Source organism: Babylonia areolata, chromosome 6, assembly GCF_041734735.1.
Source record: "Babylonia areolata isolate BAREFJ2019XMU chromosome 6, ASM4173473v1, whole genome shotgun sequence".
Lineage (NCBI taxonomy): Eukaryota > Metazoa > Mollusca > Gastropoda > Neogastropoda > Buccinidae > Babylonia > Babylonia areolata.
In genome coordinates this window covers 42,287,465-42,313,196 of record NC_134881.1, presented here as the reverse complement: position 1 = coordinate 42,313,196, position 25,732 = coordinate 42,287,465, and the positions used below count along the sequence as shown (strand labels likewise).

At 42.7% G+C, this 25,732-nt stretch overlaps 2 protein-coding genes across 3 annotated transcripts in view; both read left to right on the top strand.

The window, feature by feature from the left end:
* The window catches only part of LOC143283533 (uncharacterized), a 325,230-nt gene that overhangs the window by 47,147 nt on the left and 252,351 nt on the right, over positions 1-25,732 (top strand). The window lies entirely within an intron of this gene.
* The window catches only part of LOC143283031 (uncharacterized), a 55,703-nt gene that overhangs the window by 10,769 nt on the left and 19,202 nt on the right, over positions 1-25,732 (top strand). Inside the window, exons 6-17 of one of the 2 annotated variants that reach the window (XM_076589028.1) lie at positions 321-491; positions 1,367-1,501; positions 4,368-4,522; positions 7,323-7,415; positions 11,032-11,098; positions 12,279-12,455; positions 12,809-12,931; positions 13,613-13,757; positions 16,161-16,243; positions 17,715-17,814; positions 19,554-19,604; positions 24,033-24,200. In XM_076589028.1, coding sequence (XP_076445143.1) covers positions 321-491; positions 1,367-1,501; positions 4,368-4,522; positions 7,323-7,415; positions 11,032-11,098; positions 12,279-12,455; positions 12,809-12,931; positions 13,613-13,757; positions 16,161-16,243; positions 17,715-17,814; positions 19,554-19,604; positions 24,033-24,200 — 1,468 coding nt within the window. The remainder of the gene's footprint in view (positions 1-320; positions 492-1,366; positions 1,502-4,367; positions 4,523-7,322; positions 7,416-11,031; positions 11,099-12,278; positions 12,456-12,808; positions 12,932-13,612; positions 13,758-16,160; positions 16,244-17,714; positions 17,815-19,553; positions 19,605-24,032; positions 24,201-25,732) is intronic. The other variant, XM_076589029.1, reaches the window with a different exon arrangement.

Sequence of the window (25,732 nt, the reverse complement as noted above, 5' to 3'; positions counted from 1 at the left end):
GAAGTGAAGATGGCATGTGAAAATGAACAGACCTGACACATAAAGACAGACAAGGTAAACTACACCAGGAAACAGTGGTCAGCTGAGGATCAGACACTGTCCACTTGTGTTCTGCTCAGTGTGATGTGGATGTGGTCATGACGAATGCCATGGTCATGGTGATGGTTTTCTTGTTGTCATTCACTGTCTTCCTCATTACAGTGTGTGTGTGTGTGTGTGTGTGTGTGTGTGTGTGTGTGTGTGTGTGTGTGTGTGTGTGTGTGTGTGTGTGGTGTGGTGTGTGTGTGTGTGTGTGGTGTGTTTTGTTGGTGTTGTTTCAGCTGCTCCCACCCTGAAATCCGTGACCCTGACGACCCCAGGGGATAACCAGATTCTGGTCAGCTGGGAACCACAGGAGAGAACAGGACCCACCACCTACACTGTGTCCTGGGAAGAGAGGGAAAGTTTGACTTCCAACACATTTGTGGCAAAGGGCAGCATTAACATCACAGGTCAGTGAGAATGTTGAACTGGTGAGTCATTTTCAGTCACAAGAGTGCGAGAACTTTTATTGAATTCAGGGCAGAAGTATGTGTAAACCATTTAATAGATCGATATCTACCAGTCCATACCAAACTCCAGAAGAAAGAGAAACACCCGTAGGTGCTGGGGAGGACCGGGAGAAGCACTGTCTCCACCCGCCCTTGGAACAATCCTGCACCACCCTTGGAGGCCTGCGCTGTGTTCACGATGGGTGCAGGCACGCACAGGACACTCCATTAAGAATTCAAGGGATATAACTGCTGCCGAGCAGAGGCAAAAGAGACCACAGGATGCAACTCACAACAGCCTTAAAAGAAGTATCCCCATGGGTGTGCCAGCCAGTATTTCATGACTGCAGAGCCCACCGGCAAAAGACGCCACCCACCAGTATATGCAAACCGTTTAATAGATTGATATCTACCAGTCCATACCAAACTCCAGAAGAGTGTGGAATCAAATGTTCCATATCCAATGCCAGTAGACTGTAGAATCAAATGTTCCGCATCAAACAAAAATACCACAGGGCATGCCTGTTGGTTCTTTCATAAGACTGTCTTCCTGTTTGCTTAGGGGACAGGTGAGGGAGGGTTGAAAGAGATACTGTCGTCTTAACTTTTTATGACTGAGAGTGTTACTTTGGGGAGACAGCAAGAGAACAGGGTGGAAAAACTAGACTGGAAAATAAACGACAACAGACTTGTGTGGATAATGGTGTTAATGTTTTCCCACTGCAGGGGATATAAAAGATGACACTCGGTGTAGATAAATACTGAGTGAATAATGATAAAATCAGTTGTAGTGTTGAAGAAGACTATGTTTGTGTTGCATTGTGCTGTGTGGGCAGGTTACACGAACACAAGTCACCTCATCCCGGACCTGCTCAGCTACTGGGAGTATCAGGTCACTGTGTTTCCTTTCACTCCTGTTGCTGACCCTCCTGCTGCTGTTTCAACAAAGGTCACGATGACCACACCGACACGTAAGTTGCGTGGACTTTGTGTCTGTAGATGGATGTTTGAGTTACCACATTTCCCATCACGCATATCCTCTCACCTTCTCACATTTCCCATGTGGGTATGTATGTGGATGTTTGAGTTACCACATTTCCCATCACGCATATCCTGTCACCTTCTCACATTTCCCATGTGGGTATGTATGTGGATGTTTCTCCATCACGCATATCCTGTCACCTTCTCACATTTCCCATGTGGGTATGTATGTGGATGTTTGAGTTACCACATTTCCCATCACGCATATCCTCTCACCTTCTCACATTTCCCATGTGGGTATGTATGTGGATGTTTGAGTTACCACATTTCCCATCACGCATATCCTCTCACCTTCATCACATTTCTGAATTCTCTGTGCTGGACTTCATCACAAGGGAGCCATGCCTCATGACCTGTTGTTGGAATAAATGGCTGTAACAAGTGAACCACACTGGCAACGTTCTTAACTCTTTCCGGACGAAGGAATGCTCATGCATTCCTACACAAAATGTATTCGGTTTCGGACAAAGGAATGGAATAGCATTCTCTGAAAGTAAAATTCCATCATGTGCTGTACACGTGATTTTGTGATTAGCCAAGCAGAGTGCGCTATTCTGGGTCACTCCACAATCGAACAGTATGATTGGTTAGTCTATGATGTGTGGCCTGTCTCGCACACACGCTGACAAAGTCACTGACCGGTCGTCTGCTCGCGTGCCAGCCTGTCAGCAAAGCGGGCTCTTCTCAAAATGTTGTGATGCGAACAAGGCAGTGACGGCAATGTTTTTGGGTTGCCGAAGTACTTGAAATGCTACAAACTGAAGGGTCGGACATTGAAGAGGTGGATGATGATGAAGAAGAAAGCGAATTTAATGCAGAAAGCGAGCATGGGTATGGTGATTCGGGGTGAAAAATTGGCAGTATTTTCTACATATGGCAAAACTGTAAAAATAAGATGAGAAATTTGATTTTTTTATATGTAATAGCTCAACACGTAATAAACCAGTTCTGAAAGTTTCATTTTCTTACACAGTATTTTGTATTTTTTGTAATTTTTTTTCCAAACCCTTGCAAGTGGGCCGTCTGTGGGGAAAAGCAAGGGAGAAAACTTGTTGTCCCGAGTGAGTTAAAGCACACCATTCCAGACACGTTGCACTGAGTGGGAGAGTCAATGAGAGTCCTCAGCTGGGGACATTGGTTTTGTTTTTAATGTGCTGTGGAATCCAAAAGCTGATGTCTGTTTCTGAATGCTGTCGTCAGCTTTGTGTTGTGATGGGTTTAGAGTTCTTTATGAGAATTGATACAGGTATGGACAGTATAGACATTAGGTTAGTATCTGAGATGTTGTATAGGTACAAAGAATGTGGGTATTTTGATTTGGTAGTAAAATGTATAAGAACTGATATAGCTTTGAGAACGTGGACATTTGACAGTGTATGAGAGCTTATATGACAAAAGGAACTATGGACACTTGGTTGAGTGTGATTGGTGATACTGGCAAAGAAAAATATATATGTTTGTTACTCTATAATGAGAGCTGATATAATGAAAGCATAGAAAACATGGATGTTTGGTTGTGAATGCATGCTGATTATAGTCATAGAGAATGAAGACATTGAATGAAAAATGATACAAGCATATATGATGTGGACTTAGTCAATGAACGTGAGCTGAATTTATACATGGACAATGTGGACAATGTAGTGTATGAGAGTTACCATAAGGATACAGAATGTGAACATTTGTTGATAAATGTATGCTGATAATAGGTATAAGAGATGTGAACATTTGAAACCAGATGACATCTGAAATAGGCATAAAGAAGCAAATATGAAGTCCAATATTAACATAGATAATATGGACATTTGGAAGTGTATCAGAGCTGAAAGAGACAAACAGAATGTGGACATTTGGCTGTGAATGTGAGCTGATTACAGGCATAAGGGATGCAAGAATCTGAAAGTGTATGAGATCTGACATACACTCAGAGAAGCTAGCAGGACTGGATGATCCAGAGTCAGGTTTTTACGGGGCCGAGTCGTGGATACATGTATATCATGATGTGGTTGATTATGGCTGTCTGAAAATGATTTCTTGTGAATGTGATGTATTGTTGAGACATCGTGTGTGGATGCGTTGGATGTACAACTGGTATTGTGTACTCTGTGTGTGTGTGTGTGTGTGTGTGTGATTCACGTTTATTTACCAGCAATCTTGTTGTCACTGAACTACTTAAAACTGTTTGGGAAGTGAAAGAAAACACTGTTGTGTGCACTGATTGAAACAGATCTGATTGTATGTTGTCAGTGATGACTGTGTTCATTACATACATGTCTTGTGTTGTCAGTGATGACTGTGTTCTACAGCACATTACATACATGTCCTGTGTTGTCAGTGATGACTGTGTTCATTACATACATGTCCTATGTTGTCAGTGATGACTGTGTACTATAGCACATTACATACATATCCTGTGTTGTCAGTGATGACTGTGTTCATTACATACATATCCTGTGTTGTCAGTGATGACTGTGTACTGCAGCACATTACATACATGTCCTGTGTTGTCAGTGATGACTGTGTACTACAGCACATTACATACATATCCTGTGTTGTCAGTGATGACTGTACTGCAGCACATTACATACATGTCCTGTGTTGTCAGTGATGACTGTGTACTACAGCACATTACATACATGTCCTGTGTTGTAAGTGATGACTGTACTACCGCACATTACGTACATGTCCTGTGTTGTCAGTGATGACTGTACTACAACACATTACATACATGTCCTGTGTTGTCAGCGATGACAGTGTACTACAGCACATTACATACATGCCCTGTGTTGTCTTCAGAGCCAGAAGAGGTCAACTTTACCATTACTCAGCCTCCTGATTCCGCTCGGACGGTGATTCTGACAGCATCATGCCCTGAGGAGAAGAAACGCAACGGTCCGATCACGTCCATCAGTTACAATGCCACTGTCACAGGCCAAGGAGCCTATCAGATGGTGTGTATGTATTTAGTGAGGATTGTGGATGGTGTGTGTGTGTGTGTGTGTGTGTGTGTGTGAAAATACTATGTACTTATTTGAAAGAAATGAAACTGAATGAAAAGCCTTTGGAAATTTGGTAACATATACAAATAACATTCATTTCAGTACATTCTTACGTTTTTTGGTAGTTTGGGATTAGATGATTACATATAGTGATAGTCTAAGGTACTCGTTAAAACACTTCTCAGTTTCATATCTATTTTTCAGAACAATGTTTTACTCTATAGTTTGTTTTTCAAAGTCCACTCTCCTCTCCACTCAGCACTTCTAAGATTGGTGAAGTCTGTTGACAGCATAGGATGGCATCACTGTAAGTTCTATTGATACCTAGGTATGGCAGCATGGTGAGTTCTATTGACACCTGGGGATGGCAGCATGGTGAGTTCTATTGACACCTAGGTATGGCAGCATGGTGAGTTCTATTGACACCTAGGGATGGCAGCATGGTGAGTTCTATTGACACCTAGGGATGGCAGCATGGTGAGTTCTATTGACACCTAGGGATGGCAGCATGGTGAGTTCTATTGACACCTACGGATGGCAGCATGGTGAGTTCTATTGACACCTAGGTATGACAGCATGGTGAGTTCTATTGACACCTAGGGATGGCAGCATGGCGAGTTCTATTGACACCTAGGGATGGCAGCATGGCGAGTTCTATTGACACCTAGGTATGACAGTATGGTGAGGTCTATTGACACCTAGGGATGGCAGCATGGTGAGTTCTATTGACACCTAGGGATGGCAGCATGGCAAGTTCTATTGACACCTAGGTATGACAGCATGGTGAGTTCTATTGACACCTAGGGATGGCAGCATGGTGAGTTCTATTGACACCTAGGTATGACAGCATGGTGAGTTCTATTGACACCTACAGATGGCAGCATGGCGAGTTCTATTGACACCTAGGGATGGCAGCATGGCAAGTTCTATTGACACCTAGGTATGACAGCATGGTGAGTTCTATTGACACCTAGGGATGGCAGCATGGTGAGTTCTATTGACACCTAGGTATGACAGCATGGTGAGTTCTATTGACACTTAGGGATGGCAGCATGGTGAGTTCTATTGACCTTAGGGATGGCAGCATGGTGAGTTCTATTGACCCTTAGGGATGGCAGCATGGTGAGTTGTATTGACACCTAGGTATGACAGCATGGTGAGTTCTATTGACACCTAGGGGTGGCAGCATGGTGAGTTCTATTGACATCTAGGGGTGGCAGCACGGTGCGTTCTATTGACATCTAGGGGTGGCAGCATGGTGAGTTCTACGGACACCTAGGGATGGCAGCATGGTGAGTTGTATTGACACCTAGGTATGACAGCATGGTGAGTTCTATTGACACCTAGGTATGGCAGCATGGTGAGTTCTATTGACACCTAGGTATGGCAGCATGGTGAGTTCTATTGACACCTAGGGATGGCAGCATGGTGAGTTCTATTGACACCAAGGTATGGCAGCATGGTGAGTTCTATTGACACCTAGGTATGGCAGCATGGTGAGTTCTATTGACACCTAGGGAGCATGGTGAGAGTTCACCTGAGATGAAACTGCTTTTTCAGCAATCAAACACAGTTCCTTTACCCCGTGGTGGATCAAGAGAGGAGTTGAACACATTGAACACACTTCGGAAATGATTCCAATCTTATGTTGTTGCCTTTCTGTTATTGGAGTTTGTTCTCATGCCAAACCAAACTATTTTCTTGCATATAATCACTTAACTTGAGCTCACTGATATGACTCCATAGTTGAGTTATTTGCTGAGAATTTTAGAACAGAGCCAACAGGAAAGAAAACAACAACAACAACACAGAAACTTTCTGTTTATTGTATTGATATATCACATTATGGTTATATGTTTATATCTTACCTGTTTTATGGTTGCAAGTAATGATGCTATAATGTGTCGTACTGCAGTTGTGTGTAACCTGTGTTCAGAATGCAGGTAAACATTGATGATGCTGTGATACATTACAATGTAGCTGTGTCACATTACCTGTTTTCAGAATGCAGGTAAACATTGATGATGCTGTGATACAGTACAATGTAGCTGTGTCATATTACCTGTTTTCAGAATGCAGGTAAACATTGATGATGCTGTGATACAGTACAATGTAGCTGTGTCACATTACCTGTGTTCAGAATGCAGGTAAACATTGATGATGCTGTGATACATTACAATGTAGCTGCATCACATTACCTGTTTTCAGAATGCAGGTAAACATTGATGGTGCTGTGATACATTACAATGTAGCTGTGTCACATTACCTGTTTTCAGAGTGCAGGTAAACGTTGATGGTGCTGTGATACATTACAATGTAGCTGTGTCATATTACCTGTTTTCAGAATGCAGGTAAACATTGATGGTGCTGTGATACATTACAATGTAGCTGTGTCATATTACCTGTTTTCAGAATGCAGGTAAACGTTGATGATGCTGTGATACAGTACAATGTAGCTGTGTCACATTACCTGTGTTCAGAATGCAGGTAAGTATTGATGATGCTGTGATACAGTACAATGTAGCTGTGTCATATTACCTGTGTTCAGAATGCAGGTAAACGTTGATGATGCTGTGATACAGTACAATGTACCTGTGTCACATTACCTGTGTTCAGAATGCAGGTAAACATTGATGATGCTGTGATACAGTACAATGTACCTGTGTCACATTACCTGTGTTCAGAATGCAGGTAAACGTTGATGATGCTGTGATACAGTACAATGTAGCTGTGTCACATTACCTGTGTTCAGAGTGCCCCACAGGGCAGCATTGCTGTCACCAGTAGCAACTGTCAAGGCACAAAGGAGATCGATGTTGTTGCTGAGGCTGCTTATAGCTTCAATGTATGTATAAAGAAAATACTTCTTCATATTCATGCATACGTGAATGTGTGCACTGGAGAGAATGAGAGAGGGGGAGAGAAAGAGAATTTGTAAAAGGTGTTTTTTTTTTCTTTGTGTGTGTGTATGTGTGTGTGTGTGTGTGCGCGTGCGAAAGTATGTAAGTATATATATATATATATATATATATATATATATATATACAAACAAACAATATCACCTTGTATAAATTCTGTCTTTCTGTCTGTCTGTCTGTCTCTCTCTCTATCTCCCCCTCTCTCTTCTATATATATATATCAATCAAGCATGTGTGCATATGCATGTATGAGGGTGTCTGTGTGTCCACCAAGATTTAAGGTTTTGTTGGGCTTAATGAACACAAAGTGCAAGGAATCCCAATAAAGCTTCAATGTTAGCTGATAAATGAGTCATGAGTGTACAATTTACAGTGTACCATTTCTAAAAAAAAAAAAAAAATAGCAAAAAAACCCAAACCCCCTGTCCCCCTCCCCCCCTCTCAAATAACAGTGTGCCATTATAATGAAAAATGCACCCATGAATGATTCATGAAACTGAATTCATAACTTTGAGTGTGCCTTCCCTCCAGTAAAAGAAGGTTCATGACTGATATGTAAATGTATAAGTTAGAGAATGACATTTCTCCCATGGGAGTGGGTCATGGATATGTAGCTGAGTGTGCCTTTTGTCCGAAGACCTGAATGCCATTTCTCCCATGGAAGTGGGTCAGGGATATGTAGCTGAGTGTGCCTTTTCTCTGAAGACCTGAATGCCATTTCTCCCATGGAAGTGGGTCAGGGATATGTAGCTGAGTGTGCCTTTTCTCTGAAGACCTGAATGCCATTTCTCCCATGGGAGTGGGTCATGGATATGTAGCTGAGTGTGCCTTTTCTCTGAAGACCTGAATGCCATTTCTCCCATGGGAGTGGGTCAGGGATATGTAGCTGAGTGTGCCTTTTGTCCGAAGACCTGAATGCCATTTCTCCCATGGGAGTGGGTCAGGGATATGTAGCTGAGTGTGCCTTTTCTCTGAAGACCTGAATGCCATTTCTCCCATGGGAGTGGGTCAGGGATATGTAGCTGAGTGTGCCTTTTCTCTGAAGACCTGAATGCCATTTCTCCCATGGAAGTGGGTCAGGGATATGTAGCTGAGTGTGCCTTTTCTCTGAAGACCTGAATGCCATTTCTCCCATGGAAGTGGGTCAGGGATATGTGGCTGAGTGTGCCTTTTCTCTGAAGACCTGAATGCCATTTCTCCCATGGGAGTGGGTCAGGGATATGTGGCTGAGTGTGCCTTTTCTCTGAAGACCTGGCTGACATTGAAGAAGGCTGCCTGCAGAGCCAGGTTCATATTCAGGAGGATGTGAGTTGGAATCCCAGGCACCCAAAAGAGAACTGGCTTTCTCACCACCCACCTTAGTGTGCTGTCGTTCTGCTGTTGTCAGTAGTGTGTTCGACAGTTCCCTTTCCGTGCTGTTCAGGGTGGGCGGTCCATGTGGACTGTATCACCAGTGATGGGTGTTGACGTTAATCCTGGAAACTAACTGTTCAGTGATGGAGTCAGAAAAAAGTTAGAAATTAACTTGATGGAGTGTGCCTGCTTTCTGATGGAAAGTTGGCCAGTGGATGAGTCTTTCCTGCAGTGTCACTGTGTGGAAAGAAAAGTCATGTAACACTGAGTGTGTGTCTCCTACAGGGGAAAGTAAAGTCGTGTAATATTGAGTGTGTCCAGCATTAGAAAGTTGTCTCATGAATGAGTCATGTAACATTGAGTGTGTCCTGCAGTGGAAAGTTATCTCATGAATGAGTCATGTACCATTGAGTGTGTCCTGCAGTGGAAAGTTATCTCATGAATGAGTCATATAACATTGAGTGTGTTCTGCAGTGGAAAGTTATCTCATGAATGAGTCATATAACATTGAGTGTGTTCTGCAGTGGAAAGTTATCTCATGAATGAGTCATATAACATTGAGTGTGTTCTGCAATGGAAAGTTATCTCATGAATGAGTCATGTAACATTGAGTGTGTTCTGCAGTGGAAAGTTGTCTCGTGAATGAGTCATGTAACATTGAGTGTGTTCTGTAGTGGAAAGTTGTCTTATGAACGAGTCATGCGACACTGAATATTTTATGCACTGGAAAGTTGTCTTATGAATGAGTCTGTAACACTGAGTATTTTATGCAGTGGAAAGTTGTCTTATGAACGAGTCATGTAACATTGAATGTGTCTCTCCTTAAGTGGAAGGTTATCTATGAATAAGTCATGTAACACTGAGCGCACATCCTGCGGTTGAACGTTGTCTTACGAATGAGTCACGTAACACTGAGTGTGTCTCTCCTTCAGAGGAAAGTTGTCTAATGAATGAGTGATGTAACACTGAGTGTGTCTCTCCTTCAGAGGAAAGTTGTCTTACGAATGAGTCACGTAACACTGGGTGTGTCTCTCCTTCAGAGGAAAGCTGTCTAATGAATGAGTTATGTAACACTGAGTGTGTCTCTCCTTCAGAGGAAAGTTGTCTAATGAATGAGTGATGTAACACTGAGTGTGTCTCTCCTTCAGAGGAAAGTTGTCTAATGAATGAGTGATGTAACACTGAGTGTGTCTCTCCTTCAGAGGAAAGTTGTCTAATGAACGAGTGATGTAACACTGAGTGTGTCTCTCCTTCAGAGGAAAGTTGTCTAATGAATGAGTGATGTAACACTGAGTGTGTCTCCTTCAGAGGAAAGTTGTCAAATGAATGAGTGATGTAACACTGAGTGTGTCTCTCGTTCAGAGGAAAGTTGTCAAATGAATGAGTGATGTAACACTGAGTGTGTCTCTCCTTCAGAGGAAAGTTGTCTAATGAGTGAGTGATGTAACACTGAGTGTCTCTCCTTCAGAGGAAAGTTGTCTAATGAATGAGTTATGTAACACTGAGTGTGTCTCCTTCAGAGGAAAGTTGTCTAATGAATGAGTGATGTAACACTGAGTGTGTCTCTCCTTCAGAGGAAAGTTGTCTAATGAATGAGTGATGTAACACTGAGTGTGTCTCTCCTTCAGAGGAAAGTTGTCTAATGAGTGAGTGATGTAACACTGAGTGTGTCTCTCCTTCAGAGGAAAGATGTCTAATGAATGAGTGATGTAACACTGAGTGTGTCTCTCCTTCAGAGGAAAGATGTCTAATGAATGAGTGATGTAACACTGAGTGTGTCTCTCCTTCAGAGGAAAGTTGTCTAATGAATGAGTGATGTAACACTGAGTGTGTCTCTCCTTCAGAGGAAAGTTGTCTAATGAATCATTGGCATCAAGTGTCCCTCCTGCACTGGAAATGTAGTGTGTGGACAAGTTACGAAAGTTTAAAACTGATGAAAATCTGCTGCTCCACCAGCAGACCAGTCATGGACATTGGACTTTGAGGCTGCCTTTCCTTCAGTGGACCTATATACCAAGTTCACTGTGCATGTTTTCTGTGTGTTTTACAGCTTTGTAGAGTATTGCTGTAGACTGAATTAAAGTGACTTTCTATCAGATACATTCCAGTAATTGGTGTTTGGTTGTTTGGCGTTAAGAAATGGAGAGAGTGATTTAAGTTTGTGGACTGAGCCAGCTGTGTTTATTTCAGGTCTTTGCCGAAACAGACTCTCTTGTTGGGGAAATGTCAACAAAAAATGTCACAGTCCAAGCCAAACGTAAGTTCAGCCTGTGGTGACTCGTGAATACTTGTCGTGTCAGTGATGTGAATACTTGTCGTGTCAGTGAGAAACCCATGAGACGGTATTTGTCTAAGCGAAACAACAGAATCAGATTCAAGCAAGAAAACCCCTTATGTTCTATTTGTTATCGCCACTCACTTGGTATACCTGTGCTTATTCAGGTTCTGTGTGACCAGTATGTAAAGTTTTCTGCCTTGATAAGGCCATGTGTGGTCTGCTTGGATTTTAGCTACAAAAGATTTAAAAAAAAAAAAGACCACCTCAGTAGAGAGGGAAGACAAATCTATGTAGGACTAAATTACAGACCTAGGTACCCACCCCAACCCCTTGTAGGACATAGCAGATGATCAATTCGCACAACACCCCCCCCAACCTCCCTCGCCGCCTCCCTGCACCCCTCAACCCTCCACAATCCTCTCCCTGCGCCTTATGTGTTTAAAGGTGGCGGTGGAATAATCCATGGCCTTTGACAATGAATTGTTTGAAATAAATTGTCACAACCACCACCACCACCACCATCACTTCAACCAGTACACCACTTTTCTCTGTATGGTCATTTGCATTAGCATCGCTTGCAGCTTTTCCCTGATGGTTCACAGAAACCCAGACACTGACAACACATCCTGGTTCACTGCAGTTGTCATGTATAGTCATTTGTGTCAGCATCACTTGCAGCTTCCTCATCCTCACTCTCAGACACTAACAACATAGCTGGTACCCTGGTTCACTGCAGCCCCCTAACTGGAGAAGCCAGATGGCTCACAGAAACCCAGACACTAACTACACAACCGGTACCCTGGTTCACTGCAGCCCCCAAACTGGAGAAGCCAGATGGCTCACAGAAACCCAGACACTAACAACACAGCCTGGTTCACTGCAGCTGTCATGTATGGTCATTTGTGTCAGCATCACTTGCAACATCCTCATCCTCATCACACTCAGACACTAACAACACAGCCTGGTTCACTGCAGCTGTCATGTATGGTCATTTGTGTCAGCATCACTTGCAACATCCTCATCCTCCTCACACTCAGACACTAACAACACAGCCTGGTTCACTGCAGCTGTCATGTATGGTCATTTGTGTCAGCATCACTTGCAACATCCTCATCCTCATCACACTCAGACACTAACAACACAGCCTGGTTCACTGCAGCCCCCAAACTGGAGAAGCCAGACGGTTCACAGCTGGTGCAGGAGGTGGAAGGCAGAAGTACGACCAGCACGGTGACTCTGCAGGTGTGTGCCTGTGTGGTCAGCCCTAAAGATGGACACATCGTTGAGGCCGGTATCATCCTGTGTGTCAAGTCCTCCACTGACCAGTGTCAGCCTGGTACGTGGTTTTGATGTTTGGGAAGGAGGAGGAGGGTGCTGGTGTCTGCCATGTATTGAATGGTTCAGTGTGTGTGCGTGTGTGTGTGTGTGTGTGTGTGTGTGTGTGTGTGTGTGTGTGTGTGTGTGTGTGTGTGTGTGTATGTTTTGTGTGTGTGTGTGTGCTGAATCCTCTTGAGGGTTGTTGCCTGTGAACATGTCTCTGACCACAGGTGGTTAGGATCATCAAATTTTGGCTGATGGTGACAGTGTTTTCTTTTAGAGAGAGTATGATCTTTTAACAGTATTTGTTGATGGAGACTAGCCACCAGAACCATGTCAGACTGCATTTGACTGTGCATTTTGTCCATACAGAAAGTGGTAAACAGGAGCAAACCAAATACGGTCAGTTACCAACATGGAAACAGTTCATGGATGGCGGCGCTTCCGGCAGTTACCGTGTTACTCGTGACAACTTCCACACCACCATTGCTTCAGGTAACTATGTGCCTCTTGGATGTAAAAGGATCTTTTTCTTTCCCTTATTCTCCTAGTTTGTATTTTGTGTATTTGATGAAAAGTAGATGAAAAACGTTTAGAAAAGTACATAAAGATACTGTACTCACCACGATGGACAACAGAATTACAACACTCTACATTTTTCATCTTCAGTATCTTCTGCAGGCTGAACAAAAACAAAACTGAAAACCAACACACACACACAGAATGGAGCACTTTGTTGTTTCAGTGCCTGTTTCTGGCTTATTATCCGTTTTGCAAGGCTTCTTGATTTAGGAGGCAGATGTTGCCAGACACTTCTTTCACACACAAATAATGCTGCACCCTTTACAAAAGTTTGGCTTTGAAAATTGATCAGTGTGAATACATGTGCCCTTTTCGTGTAACTGACTCACCAGGGCATTCTGTAACAGACACACTTGACACAGACGTAAGGATCACACAGGTTAAGGTCAGTGTGGCTACAGTGGTAGACTCTGCATGTTTAACAAGAAGGTAAAATAAATGAAATTTTTTTTTTTGGGGGGGTACTAGACACTTGGACACAACATGAACAAAATCTTAACTTTGCTGTGGTGCATGAAAGGGCTGTAGGGAAGATTCTTGATCCTGTTTTACCCTTCATATAATAAAAATATCAGAATAATTGTGGTTTTCCAGCCGCCAGGACACGACGCTCAGTGTACAGACGTGTGGCACGATCTGCTGCTGACTTTGTGTCATACACTGTGGGTGATGAACAGTGTGACCAGGTGGATAGCAGTCAGTACTGCAATGGTCCCCTTCCAGAGGACAAGACTTTCAAGTGAGCAGTCAAGTGATTTCCTTTGTGTTTTCTGCCTCTAATTCATGCATGTCAACTTGGTGAATAATTACTGCTGGGACAAACATAACAAGATAATAGAGATGTGTCCAATATTGCTCATGAATGACTCTGAGACTAAGTTTCCAGTGAACACCATGAGGGACTAGAAGATATCAGTTTATTTCACTTCATGTTATAATATATGGCATAGGAATGGTTATCGGCTCAGCTCTAGGAATTGGCAGAGCCACAACTTACCTTTTGAAAGTCAGTTTTTATCCAGGGAAATTGACACTGCTTTAATTGCAATTCAAGAATATAATCAGTAACATGAGAAGGACCTGTCATGTCTCCTTCCCCCTCACCCTCCAAAACATTAACTTAACAAGAGAGGCAAGGCCTTCAAGACTCACTTGTGATAAATTAAGTCCCCTAGCATTAATTACAGAGTAATTTCCCTTTTTTACTATCTGCACCAAAACGTTTGCAAAATAAATAAAAATTCCATGCTTAGCAAAAGAAGTTCCTGTTTGAACAAAAAATGATAATAATGACTCCTCTTGTTGTGTCAGAATAAGAGGTCAGAGTGCCAAGTTTAGAGAATACAAAAAATATAAATATAACAGTAAATGCAGTTTGCATATAATTAGGCTTCTTTTTTATTTTTTTTTTGTGCCCATCCCAGAGGTGCAATATTGTTTTAAACAAGATGACTGGAAAGAACTGAATTTTTCCTATTTTTATGCCAAATTTGGTGTCAACTGACAAAGTATTTGCAGAGAAAATGTCACTGTTAAAGTTTACCACAGACACACAGACACACACACACACAGACAACCGAACACCAGGTTAAAACATAGACTCACTTTGTTTACACAAGTGAGTCAAAAACCCCACTAACATTCAAAACAACAAAAATGTGTGACCATGTTCTCACAGTGTCAGTGACAATGACAAAGATTGCGTCATTGTCATCACAAACCCTGTGTATGTGTTTTGCTGTGCACGATGAAATATTGGACATATCAGGAGGAAGGTGGCAGAATGGTTAAGATGCTTCTCTGCCAATACAGTGTCCGTGAGGGTCTGGGTTCAATCCCACTCTCGCCCTTTCTCCGAAGTTTGACTGGAAAAATCAAACTGAGCGTCAAGTCATTTAGATGAGATGATCAACTGAGTGTGCAGCACACACTTGTTGCACTGAAAAAGAACCCATGGCAACAAAAGAGTTGTCTTCTGGCAAAATTCTGTAGAAGAAATCCACTATAAATTAATATTGATAGGTACACAAATATATCAGCATGCACCAGCCGCCGTGGCAAAGTGGTTAGTGTCGTGGACTGACGGCTGGGAGGATGCGGGTTCGAATCCCAGCGGAGGTGGGTTTTTTGGCCCGTGGCCGGCTCCTACCCAGAGTTGAGTGTGCTGTTGGCTTAAATGGGGAGACTGGGACCACACAGTCGAGTGTCATCCACTTCAAGGATGCGTCTTTGGGTGTGTTGCTCTAATTACCTGACCAACACTGCAAGTGTCTGTATCTCTCGGGCCTGGTTAACGCCGGGATATTATTATGACAGGAAGCGTAGAGTACAGCCTTGTCACGCAGTCCCAAACCAAAATGGACCTCCATAGCAACATCGTCATCATCAGCGTCATCCTCCTCCTCCTTCATTGTCATCAGTATAAACAAAATAGTCTCAGAGTCTGTGGCCTTTCATGCCCTGCTCTCATGGTGACCTCAGTTTCGATACCCCTCCACTTCCGTGTTTGGGGTGAGTCCTGTCAGTGTCGTCAGTGTCGGCAGATTCATGGGGGGCTGTTGTTTGAGGGACGTTGTGGCGGTCTCCACTCTGGGAGGGACGCTCACTCAGTCTGGCTCCGCGACTAAGCCATTATTGTCGTTAGTAGGGTGCTTAGTAGGTGGTGTCCTAAGTACATTAAAACAGAACAGGCACCACTTAACACCACCGAAGTGACTCAGCAGTAGTGCAGGGTCTCCTCTGGTGTGTGGCCTCCTGGCGACCTAACATCGATGGTTCCCTGTGGACTGCCGACACTGGAACTGCGACGGACGAACCCAGGCGTGGCCGTGTATGGGGGAATCTAAATGAGCGGCGTGGGACTAATGCCACTGAAACGGTGCAGATGATGGGGCAGCAAAAAAAAAAAAAAAAAAAATTTCAGCATGCACTCAAGGCCTGATTTAGTATGTTTGGTTATTCTGGTGGTCAGGCATCTGCCAAGCAGATGTGATGTAGCGTACATGGATTTGTCTGAATGCAGTGACACCTCCTTGAGTAACTGGGACTGAAACTGATGAAATGTTATGTATGATTGGAGAGTGTGGTTCTGAAGCATGGTAAACTGCTGAAACAGCTGAAACAATTGTTGTGTCTTTTACAGTGTCATCATCTGGGCGTGTACGAGTGAAGGCTGCACAGAATCAGATGATGTGATCATCGTCAGGACACAGGCTGATGATGATGGTAACACGAATGGGGAAAAAAAATTGCAGAATGTATGTTTGCGGTGTACAGATTTACTACACAGATGATGGGCGCAATAGCCGAGTGGTTTAAGCTTTGGACTTTCAATCTGAGGGTTCTGGGTTCAAATCACGGTGACGGCGCCTGGTGGGTAAAGGGTGGAGATTTTTTATGATCTCCTAGGTCAACATATGTGCTGACCTGCTAGTGCCTGAACCCCCTTCGTTTGTATATGCAAGCAGAAGATCAAATACGCACGTTAAAGATCCTGTAATCCATGTCAGCGTTTGGTGGGTTATGGAAACAAGAACATACCCAGCATGCACATCCCCGAAAACGGAGTATGGCTGCCTACATGGTGGGGTAAAAACGGTCATACACGTAAAAGCCGACTCGTGTGCATATGAGTGAATGTGGGAGTTGCAGCCCACAAACGCAGAAGAAGAAGAAGAAGAACTACACAGATGATTCTATGTGTTTAATGTGAACGGAAACGATTCTTGTCATTGAGTTTTAGCAAACCCACCCTGAAAAACATGGTAAACTGAAACAAATACATTTTATCTGGAAGTACATTATCTGTCAATAACCAAATTTAGCTTTCACCCTTTCACCGCCAAGGTCGCATTTATGCACAGGTGTGGTAGAGGACCCACGTCACTGAAAGGTGACCATTCATTGGTCTGTTATCCATGAACCTACTGCTCTTAATGTTTGGTGGTAGGACAGGCCATATTTTCTATACATCGCAGGGGGAATCCCCAGCTATTCTTAGCCACTGTCTTTTCTGTGTTTATACCACAAGGAAATTTTGTACTCTGAATTGATAGGCGGTGAAGGGGTTAAGCTTAGATACAGCAGTTGTTGTTATGAAGACAAGCATTACCAGGAATGGCACAAAAGTGATAAACATTTCAACTGGTTTTAGTGTTTCATTTTTAAAAAAAAGTTTCTTTTGAAAAACCAAAACAAATTGACATTAATTTTATTAATTACACTTTTAAAAGATATTATTTTCAGTCAAAATGTGAACTTATTCTGTCTAGTATGGAAGTTATGCTGATGAATACTTTGCCAGAAGCAGTGAAATTCTGCCATATAATGGGATATCAGTCATGGGAAAAAAGTTTTTTTTATGGATCTGACTCACCCATATGGTAAAGCAAAAAAGAGTGGCTTCATGCACAAATAGGCTGTGTTTTACACTTTGTCAGAAGGCTGACAAATCCGATTTATTTTCCTGAGAGGAACTGAAAGTTGAAGGATCGTCCACACACACACACACACACACACACACTCACACACACACACAGAGTTATATGCACATGTATAGGCGGGCCCATGCACACAGGCATATACAGGTGTATACATAATTCACAGGCACGCACATGCATCCAGCAGAAAGACCTGATGTAATGTGCCTATGCAGTATGAAGCCAGCACCACCATGCCTCATTTTTGTCTGGTCCAGGTCCACCAGTTGGTGCTATTGTTGGAGCTGTCGTTGCTGTTGTGGTGGCTGCCATTATAGTTGCTGTTATCGTTGTTGTGGTGGTCCTACGACGAAAAAAGTAAGACATCAACTTTCTGAAATTAATCTGACAAATTTATTATTGAATTGCTTGTTTTTTTTCTGTGTGTGTGTGTGTGTGTGTGTGTGTGTGTATGTATGTGTATGTGTGTGTGTGTGTTTGTGTGTGTATGCGTGTGTGTTTCAAAATTTTCTTTTTAAGATGCCAGTCTGTCCATACCAAAAGCATGCCTATAGAGGTACTGTTTCATTCTTCGACAACTTGCGATATCTTCACTGCTGATGCTAAGTCAGTCTTTGTACAAAATATACTTCACTGGTGTCTGCAGGCTGTGTATTTTTACAATCATTTTTTTTTCCTTTTGATTTCCTTTCTTTGTCTTTTTCTGTTTCGGGGAGTGGGGGAAAAGCGGGCCTGAACTGTGGTAAAGATTGTTTGAAAAGTGGCAGATGATATCATGAGTGGGGAGTGGGTGAGAGGGTAGGAGTGGTGAGTATGTGTGTGGTTTATGACTGCATATGTATGTCATAATGATAACACTAATAATAAAGTGTACTCATATGGCACGAGAGGGTAGGAGGGTGAGTATGTGTGTGGTTTATGACTGCATATGTATGTCATAATGATAACACTAATAATAAAGTGTACTCATATGGCACGAGAGGGTAGGAGGGTGAGTATGTGTGTGGTTTATGACTGCATATGTATGTCATAATGATAATACTAATAATAAAGTGTACTCATATGGCACGAGAGGGTAGGGGGGTGAGTATGTGTGTGGTTTATGACTGCATATGTATGTCATAATGATAATAATAATAATAATAAATTGTACTCATATGGCGCAAACTCCCCAAAGATGGGCTCTAAGCGCCTCACATGAAAAAGTACATAATATTTTGTGCATTGTACAACACCAGAGCACATGAAGACATAGAAGTGGAAAACAAGATCAGTATCCACCAATATAACAAACTGCAGGTATGTAAATAATCGCAGGAAAAAGGCCACAACACACACACACACACACACACACACACAAGCACCTACTCGCAAGCGCACGCACCACAGGAATACTGCAATGGAGGGGGGACACAAGGGGAGTGTGTAATGTTTGTATGATGGAAAAGTGGAAAAGATGTTCTGCAAATGTTTGATGATGTTGTGGATTCACACACAATTGAAGACATGAGCGAAGACAGATGAAAACTTCTTAACTTTACTTAGAAACCACCGTTGGCGTTCAAGGTTACAGAGACCAAGCTCTCATGCAAGGGACGTTATTCTTAATGATAATAAATTAGGTAGTATTAGTAGTAGTTACTTTTCTTGGACTAATACTTTAGATACATTACAGAGTGTAGAGGGTGGGAGGAGACAAAGAACTATGTTTCGTCACATCCAAAGGCCATTTTGCATTGGTGGGTTTTCAGTTTACTTTTGAAAGAGGACAGAGTTGGTGAGTGCCGGAGATCCAGGGGAAGAGAATTCCGAAACAGAAGGTGCTTGATACTGAAAAAGCCCTTTGGTTGAATGTCTTTGAAGAGACTTTGTGTGTATATATATATATATATATATATATATATATATATATATATATATATATATACATGTGTGTGTGTGTGTGTGTGTGTGTATTTGAGAGAGAGAGAGAGAGAGAGAGAGAGAGAGAGGGTGGGTAGGGGGAGGGAGGGATTACTGGAGAATATGTTGAATAATTCCTAAGCAAAATATTCTCTGCATAAGCATGACCATTCTGTCTGCTGCCTGTGTTTCAGGAAAAAGTCCCCTGAAAGACCACCTTCACCAGCTCCACTGACTGCTATTCGGTGAGACTTCACAAAGTTTTTCTGGAACTTATTTTCCAAAAAAAGAAGAAGAAGAAGAACAGTTTTCCTGGTTCTTACTGAATCACTGTATTTTTTTCGGGCTAGTATATGCATGGATTATAGGATGTACCTCTTGATTTTTGTTTTATTTACCGTAAAGTTCGGTCTATTGAGCGCACTGGTATATAAGCCGCACCCACCTAATTTTGGACAAAATTGAACTTTATACATACATAAGCCGCACTGGCTTATAAGCCGCACTTATTTCTGGTACCGGAACACATACTGATACTACAGAAAAGCTGTCAATACTGTAGGTGATGAAATAAACACAAGCGGGAACAACACAAAGAAAAGCAAGCGAAAATACTGCTAGTGCCACAAAAAATAATAAATAAACACAACGAAAATAAGATCCATAATTTAGGGATAGTCACATTTATTCAACGTCATCCTGCTCACTGAATCCACTGAAATCTTCCTTCGTCTTCAGTGTCCAAGTTGAAGAGCACCAGTACAGCTTCCTCCGCCATCTTGTCACTGACTTCAGCCTCGCTTTCGCTTCATGAGCATGAAGTTGGAGGTCGCTGCTGGTTCATCACATGCACTGTCGTCTGCTACGTCGATCGCCTTCAATTTGAAGGCATAACGTTGCATTTTCGGCATGATGAGGGTGTACGCTTGAGCAGAGTAGAACTGAATGCTGATCTGAAGGCTTTAATGTGTGCGGATTTGATTTATAAAATGTGAACAGTTAGCACACTATCCTGAAGCTCATCCAAAAATTAATGGACAGAAATCATGATTTTGGTGAGTTGAAGGGCAGCTAAGAATAGACGAGAACGTGACACTCCCGGGATCGTTAAAATCCTCAAATAAGCCGCATCATTGTATAAGCCGCAGAGGTTGAAGCTGGAGTAAAAAGTCGCGGCTTATAGACTGAACTTTACGGTAATCATCTTTTTGTTGTTGTTGTTGTTGTTTTTGTTTTTTGTTTTTTTGTTTTTTAGTCCAGAGAGCATTTTCATTTATGCAAAAGACACTTGATATTTCTGATCTGGTAATTCTCATCAGCCATCATTTCCATCTCAGGAGTTTTCACAGCCAGCTCAAACAAAGGACTGAGTGTAGAAGGATAACATGAAACAATGTGGCTTGATTTGAAAGAAAACCGGCGCCTGATTAAAGAAGGTCATGACAAAAGGTGGAGGGTTGTCAAGGGAGGTAATAATAATAATAATAATAATGGTATTTATATAGCGCTGAATCTTGTGCATAGACAAATCAAAGTGTTTTCGCACCAGTCATTCTCACGCATGTATTAATCTAAAACTGGAGAAACTGAAGACAAGGAAGAGGCAGGGAAGGGAGGCTATTTTGGGAAGAGGTGGGTTTTAAGGCCAGACTTGAAAGAGCTGAGTGTGGAGACTTGACGAAGCGAAAGAGGAAGTTCATTCCAATTGCAAGGTCCAGAGACAGAGAAAGAACAGCGGCCAACAGTTGAGAGTTTGAATCTGGGTATGTGTAAATAGAGTGGATCCGAAGCTGATCATAGTGAGCGAGATGGAGTGTAGAGGTGAAGGCAGCCACAGAGATAGGAAGGGGCTGATTTGTGAATACATTTGTAGCATAGAGTACTTTATTTTGTGTGAGACAGGGAGCCAGTGGAGATGTTGCAAAAGAGGAGTGATGTGCTCAGATCTTTTCTTTCTGAGGACAAGTCGGGCAGCAGAGTTTTGTATGTGCTGAAGGGACTGAATGGATGAAGCAGGCAAACCAGACAATAGCGAGTTACAGTAGTCAAGGCAAGAGAGAATGAGAGAAACACAGTGCTGGATTCCAGCCAAAGCAAGCAATGGTGTCTGTTGTCCTTCAGGAATGTATGCTGGTCACAGCTTGCTTTGTTTACAGTTCAGCGTTGTACTTCTTGGAGCATCCTTTTTGAATCTTTGAAATTTTGATGGGAAGAACAGCTGAGTGGTTAAAAGACGTTGAACTTTCAATTTGAGGGTCTCGAGTTTGGATACCCGGTTATAGCACCTGGTGGGGTAAAGGATGGAGACTTTTCCCAGTCTCCCAGGTCAACAGATGTGCAGACCTCCTAGTGCCTGAACCCTCTTTGTGTGTATTTGCATGCAGAAGATCAAATATGCATGTTAAAGATCTTGTAATTTATGTCAGTGTTTGTTGGGTTATGGAAACAAGAACATACCCGGCATGCACGCCTCTACCCCTGCACTCCCCTGAAAACAGAGTATGCCAACATGGTGGGGTAAAAACAGTCGTACACTGAAAAACCCACTTGCACATATGAGTGCATGCGGGAGTCACAGCCACAAACAACAACAATAAAAAAACAAAACAAAAAAACCCCAAACAAACCAGAAACAAAATCATGACTCTAACACCACTTCTCTTTCAGTCAGCTTGCCAGGTCTGAAGCCAGGTCACCATAACCAGAGCATAGCTGGAAACTGTCTGTAGAAGAGGCTGACTTAGACATTATGCTGTATCTTTGGAACCACTCTGTCAATCTTGTTGATTCTTTGTGTGTTTTTTTTTTTAACTCAATGAGCTGTGTACCTGAACATTGCTCTGCCATCACGATCTGCCTCATTAAAGCTGTTTTCACGTTCCTACAGACACATAATCTGTAAGGCAAGGGAACTAACTTCTACAGTATTTCCAGATGTGCCCACACATAATTTGGAGGAAAAACAATATATTTTCTGCATTTTTTTTGCATCAATATGCCATGGAAACCTGCTGAGGCTTTGAACTCTCCAGAATTGGTTAAGATATATTAATGAAAAGAGATTCTTGCATATTTTGTGTAGTTCTTGTGAAGATGAATTATATTCGGTTTTATATTTGTTGACTGGTTACAAGCAGTGACACACTGCCTTTTCCATGCAAGGCTTAGTTCCTTGTTGTCAATGCTGCTGTTGTCGGTTTCATCATTTGGGTTGAATAAGTTTTAACAAGTCAGTGCATTAACCTTTTGAGCCCTGACCACTGCTTTACCGGTGGTGGGGAGGGGTGGCATAATGCATGGCCACCGGTTGAGTGGTGCGTAAACACTTGCGTCGTGTTTTGCTATTGGTTGACTTATATTGAAGAGCCAATCAGAAAAACCGTAATATTCTGACGTCAGCGAATGTAGTACCAACATTGCCGCGCCTTTTCACTGTGTTTTGTGCATGTGCTTTGGATAAAAAAGATCGATTTCTACCATGAAGCGTGCAGAGTCTCAGCCTGACACGCCTCCTTTGATCAACTGATTCTGCATGCTCAGATTCATTTTCAACATCACTATCTGTAGCAAAATCATCTGATTCGAATTCCACCTCACTATCAGAGTAATCATTGTCATACTCTACTTCCGATAAATCATCAAGTATGTCAATTACTTGCTACGTTGTGTACAGTTGTTTTCTCGCATGTTTTGTCCCTGATTTCTGCCCTGATGGGCCAGGTTGAGACTCTGCACGCTTCAAGTGTTTATGCACCACTCAGCTGGTGGCTGGGCATTATGTCATTTTTCTCTGCAACTGGTAAAGCGGTGGTCAGGGCTCAAAGGGTTTAATACCAATTATTTGCAAATTTTGGCTCAGGAGCTCAAGCAGAAGGGTTAAAATTGCTCAGGAACTCAGGGCTGAAAGGGTTAAGCATGAATTCTGTTAGAAGTACTGGGTTGAGCATCCATGGTAATTGTTGAGCGATCACAGTTCTGCTTGCTTCATCTGCCGTCAAATAATGCAGTGAAAATGACACATCCAGTTCAAAGACCAAGGCAGCATGATATTGAGGCAAAAGGTGACGGACTGACATTTCACCAAATGTCATTATTATGACTTTGTGTGGTTCAGGACAGAGAAGAGCTTGTTGGAAAGCTTCTCTAATAGTTTGGTTGAATAGTATCACCTCCAGTGGTACACACATGTTGTCGACTAGTGTTGCCTCTACTGGTAAACCCGTGCTGTCAGCATTCATCGTTTGGAGTTATGTATTGGTTAATCGGATATCAGTTGTCTTCCATTAAAGCCACTTCCTTTTACGTTACCTTTACTTCTTTTTAAAAATTTTTTTTTTTAACTGACCAATCATCTGTGGTGTTTCACAGTTCTCTTTCACTGCTTGCTGTAAGTTGGTTAAAAGACTCTAAGATGGAGATGACAGCTGGCGACTGAAACAGTCTGTGCAGGAGGTATGTTTATTTGCTTTCATGTGCTGGGCAGAGTCAGATAAGAGTATTACATCTATCCAGGTTATGTCTGGGTTTTCTGTACTTACATAATCCAGTGCTTGCAGGTCTTGCCACCTTATTTCTCAGTCCACATGTATTCAGTGTGACCCGTGTGAATGAAACCAGACACTTGTCACATGGAATAACCATGAATCCACAGACCTAAAACGGGTCCATTTCAGAATGGGTCAGTCGCCAAGCAGGAGGGGCCTCACTGCCACATGCTTGCCTCCTTCCCATCTGAGAAAACTTCTGCCATCTTCTCCCCCCAGGTGTTACCAGTCTCTGCTGACAGATGAGCCTGTCAGTTGGGCGACTCACAGCTTTTCCACTGTCACTGACACTTTGGGGTATGAGAGATTTGACGTCTGTGAACCGACAGTAAAAAGAATGGTGGTCTTTTTCCTGATGACTGGCATGGAGCCTGCTCTTCTTCCCCCCCGCCCTGTCTTTCTTGTGGCCAGCGCTTTGTCTTTCCTGTGATGCTGGAGGCTGTTGGACCAGAGACTTTGCTGGTCTGTCTTTGGCGCCTGTGCTTCTTCAGTCTTCAGGACTGGGTGACGTGCATGCATGACCTTCTTGTGACCTGCTTGTTAACCTGTCGTGTAGACCACTGGATTTGAGCACGCAGAATGACGGTGGCCTTGTCTCAGATTGTTGGAGCACACAGCAGTTTGTTTCCTCTTTTAATCTGTGTGATTTTTTTTTTTTTTTTTTTTTTTTTGCCTGGAAAGCAATCTGAAAGAGCTGTCATGTGGTTTGTGTGGTCTGAAAGAAACCAAGAAACCTTGTTGTCTTGCGCCTTCTACACCTCTGTCACAACATGAAGTTCACGCCTCAGTTTGTACATGTTTTCAGTTTCACTGTTTGTTGACGTGTTGACATGATGTGACCTCATCTCCTTTCACTTTTATGCTCCAGATTTCTTCAAGCCCCAGAGTTGCGTCCCATCAGAAAAGGATCATTGCAACAGCCAGCCCACTTATATTAATTTTGTACTTCTTGTTCTCAGACCTCTGAAGAGCAAATTGGTACCAGCTTTACACATGGCTGGATACAGGTGTCACAGTCCTTTGAACTGCTGGCCATTTACAACAATGTTGCTGCCTGACAGTCCTTTGAACTGCTGGCCATTTACAGCACTGTTGCTGCCTGACAGTCCTTTGAACTGCTGGCCATTTACAGCACTGTTGCTGCCTGACAGTCCTTTGAACCACTGGCCATTTACAGCACTGTTGCTGCCTGACAGTCCTTTGAACCGCTGGCCATTTACAGCACTGTTGCTGCCTGACAGTCCTTTGAACCACTGGCCATTTACAGCACTGTTGCTGCCTGACAGTCCTTTGAACCACTGGCCATTTACAGCACTGTTGCTGCCTGACAGTCCTTTGAACCACTGGCCATTTACAGCACTGTTGCTGCCTGACAGTCCTTTGAACCACTGGCCATTTACAGCACTGTTGCTGCCTGACAGTCCATTGAACCACTGGCCATTTACAGCACTGTTGCTGCCTGAAACTGTCTTCACAGCCAGGATTATTTCCAGCACTTGACAAGGATTTTTCAGTCATTGCAAACAACACTTGAAGGATGCAAAACAATTTCTTTTTTTTCTCTCTCCTCATGATTGTGAATATCCCCAACACACTGGGTTACAACAATCAGCTGTATGGTAGTAACAGGATGAAGTTGAAATGATGGATGAAGCTGTGGTGTGAATCATTGCAAAAAACCTGGCTAACTTCATGCAGGTCAGAACAGTGTTGTCAGAGTGCCTGCTCAGCTGAAGCCTCGCAAGCTGAATGTGGATTCTTTTCTATCGTTCTCCTGTATTATTGATTGATATGATGTCATTATGAATTTGCAGTAACCTGGATTCTGC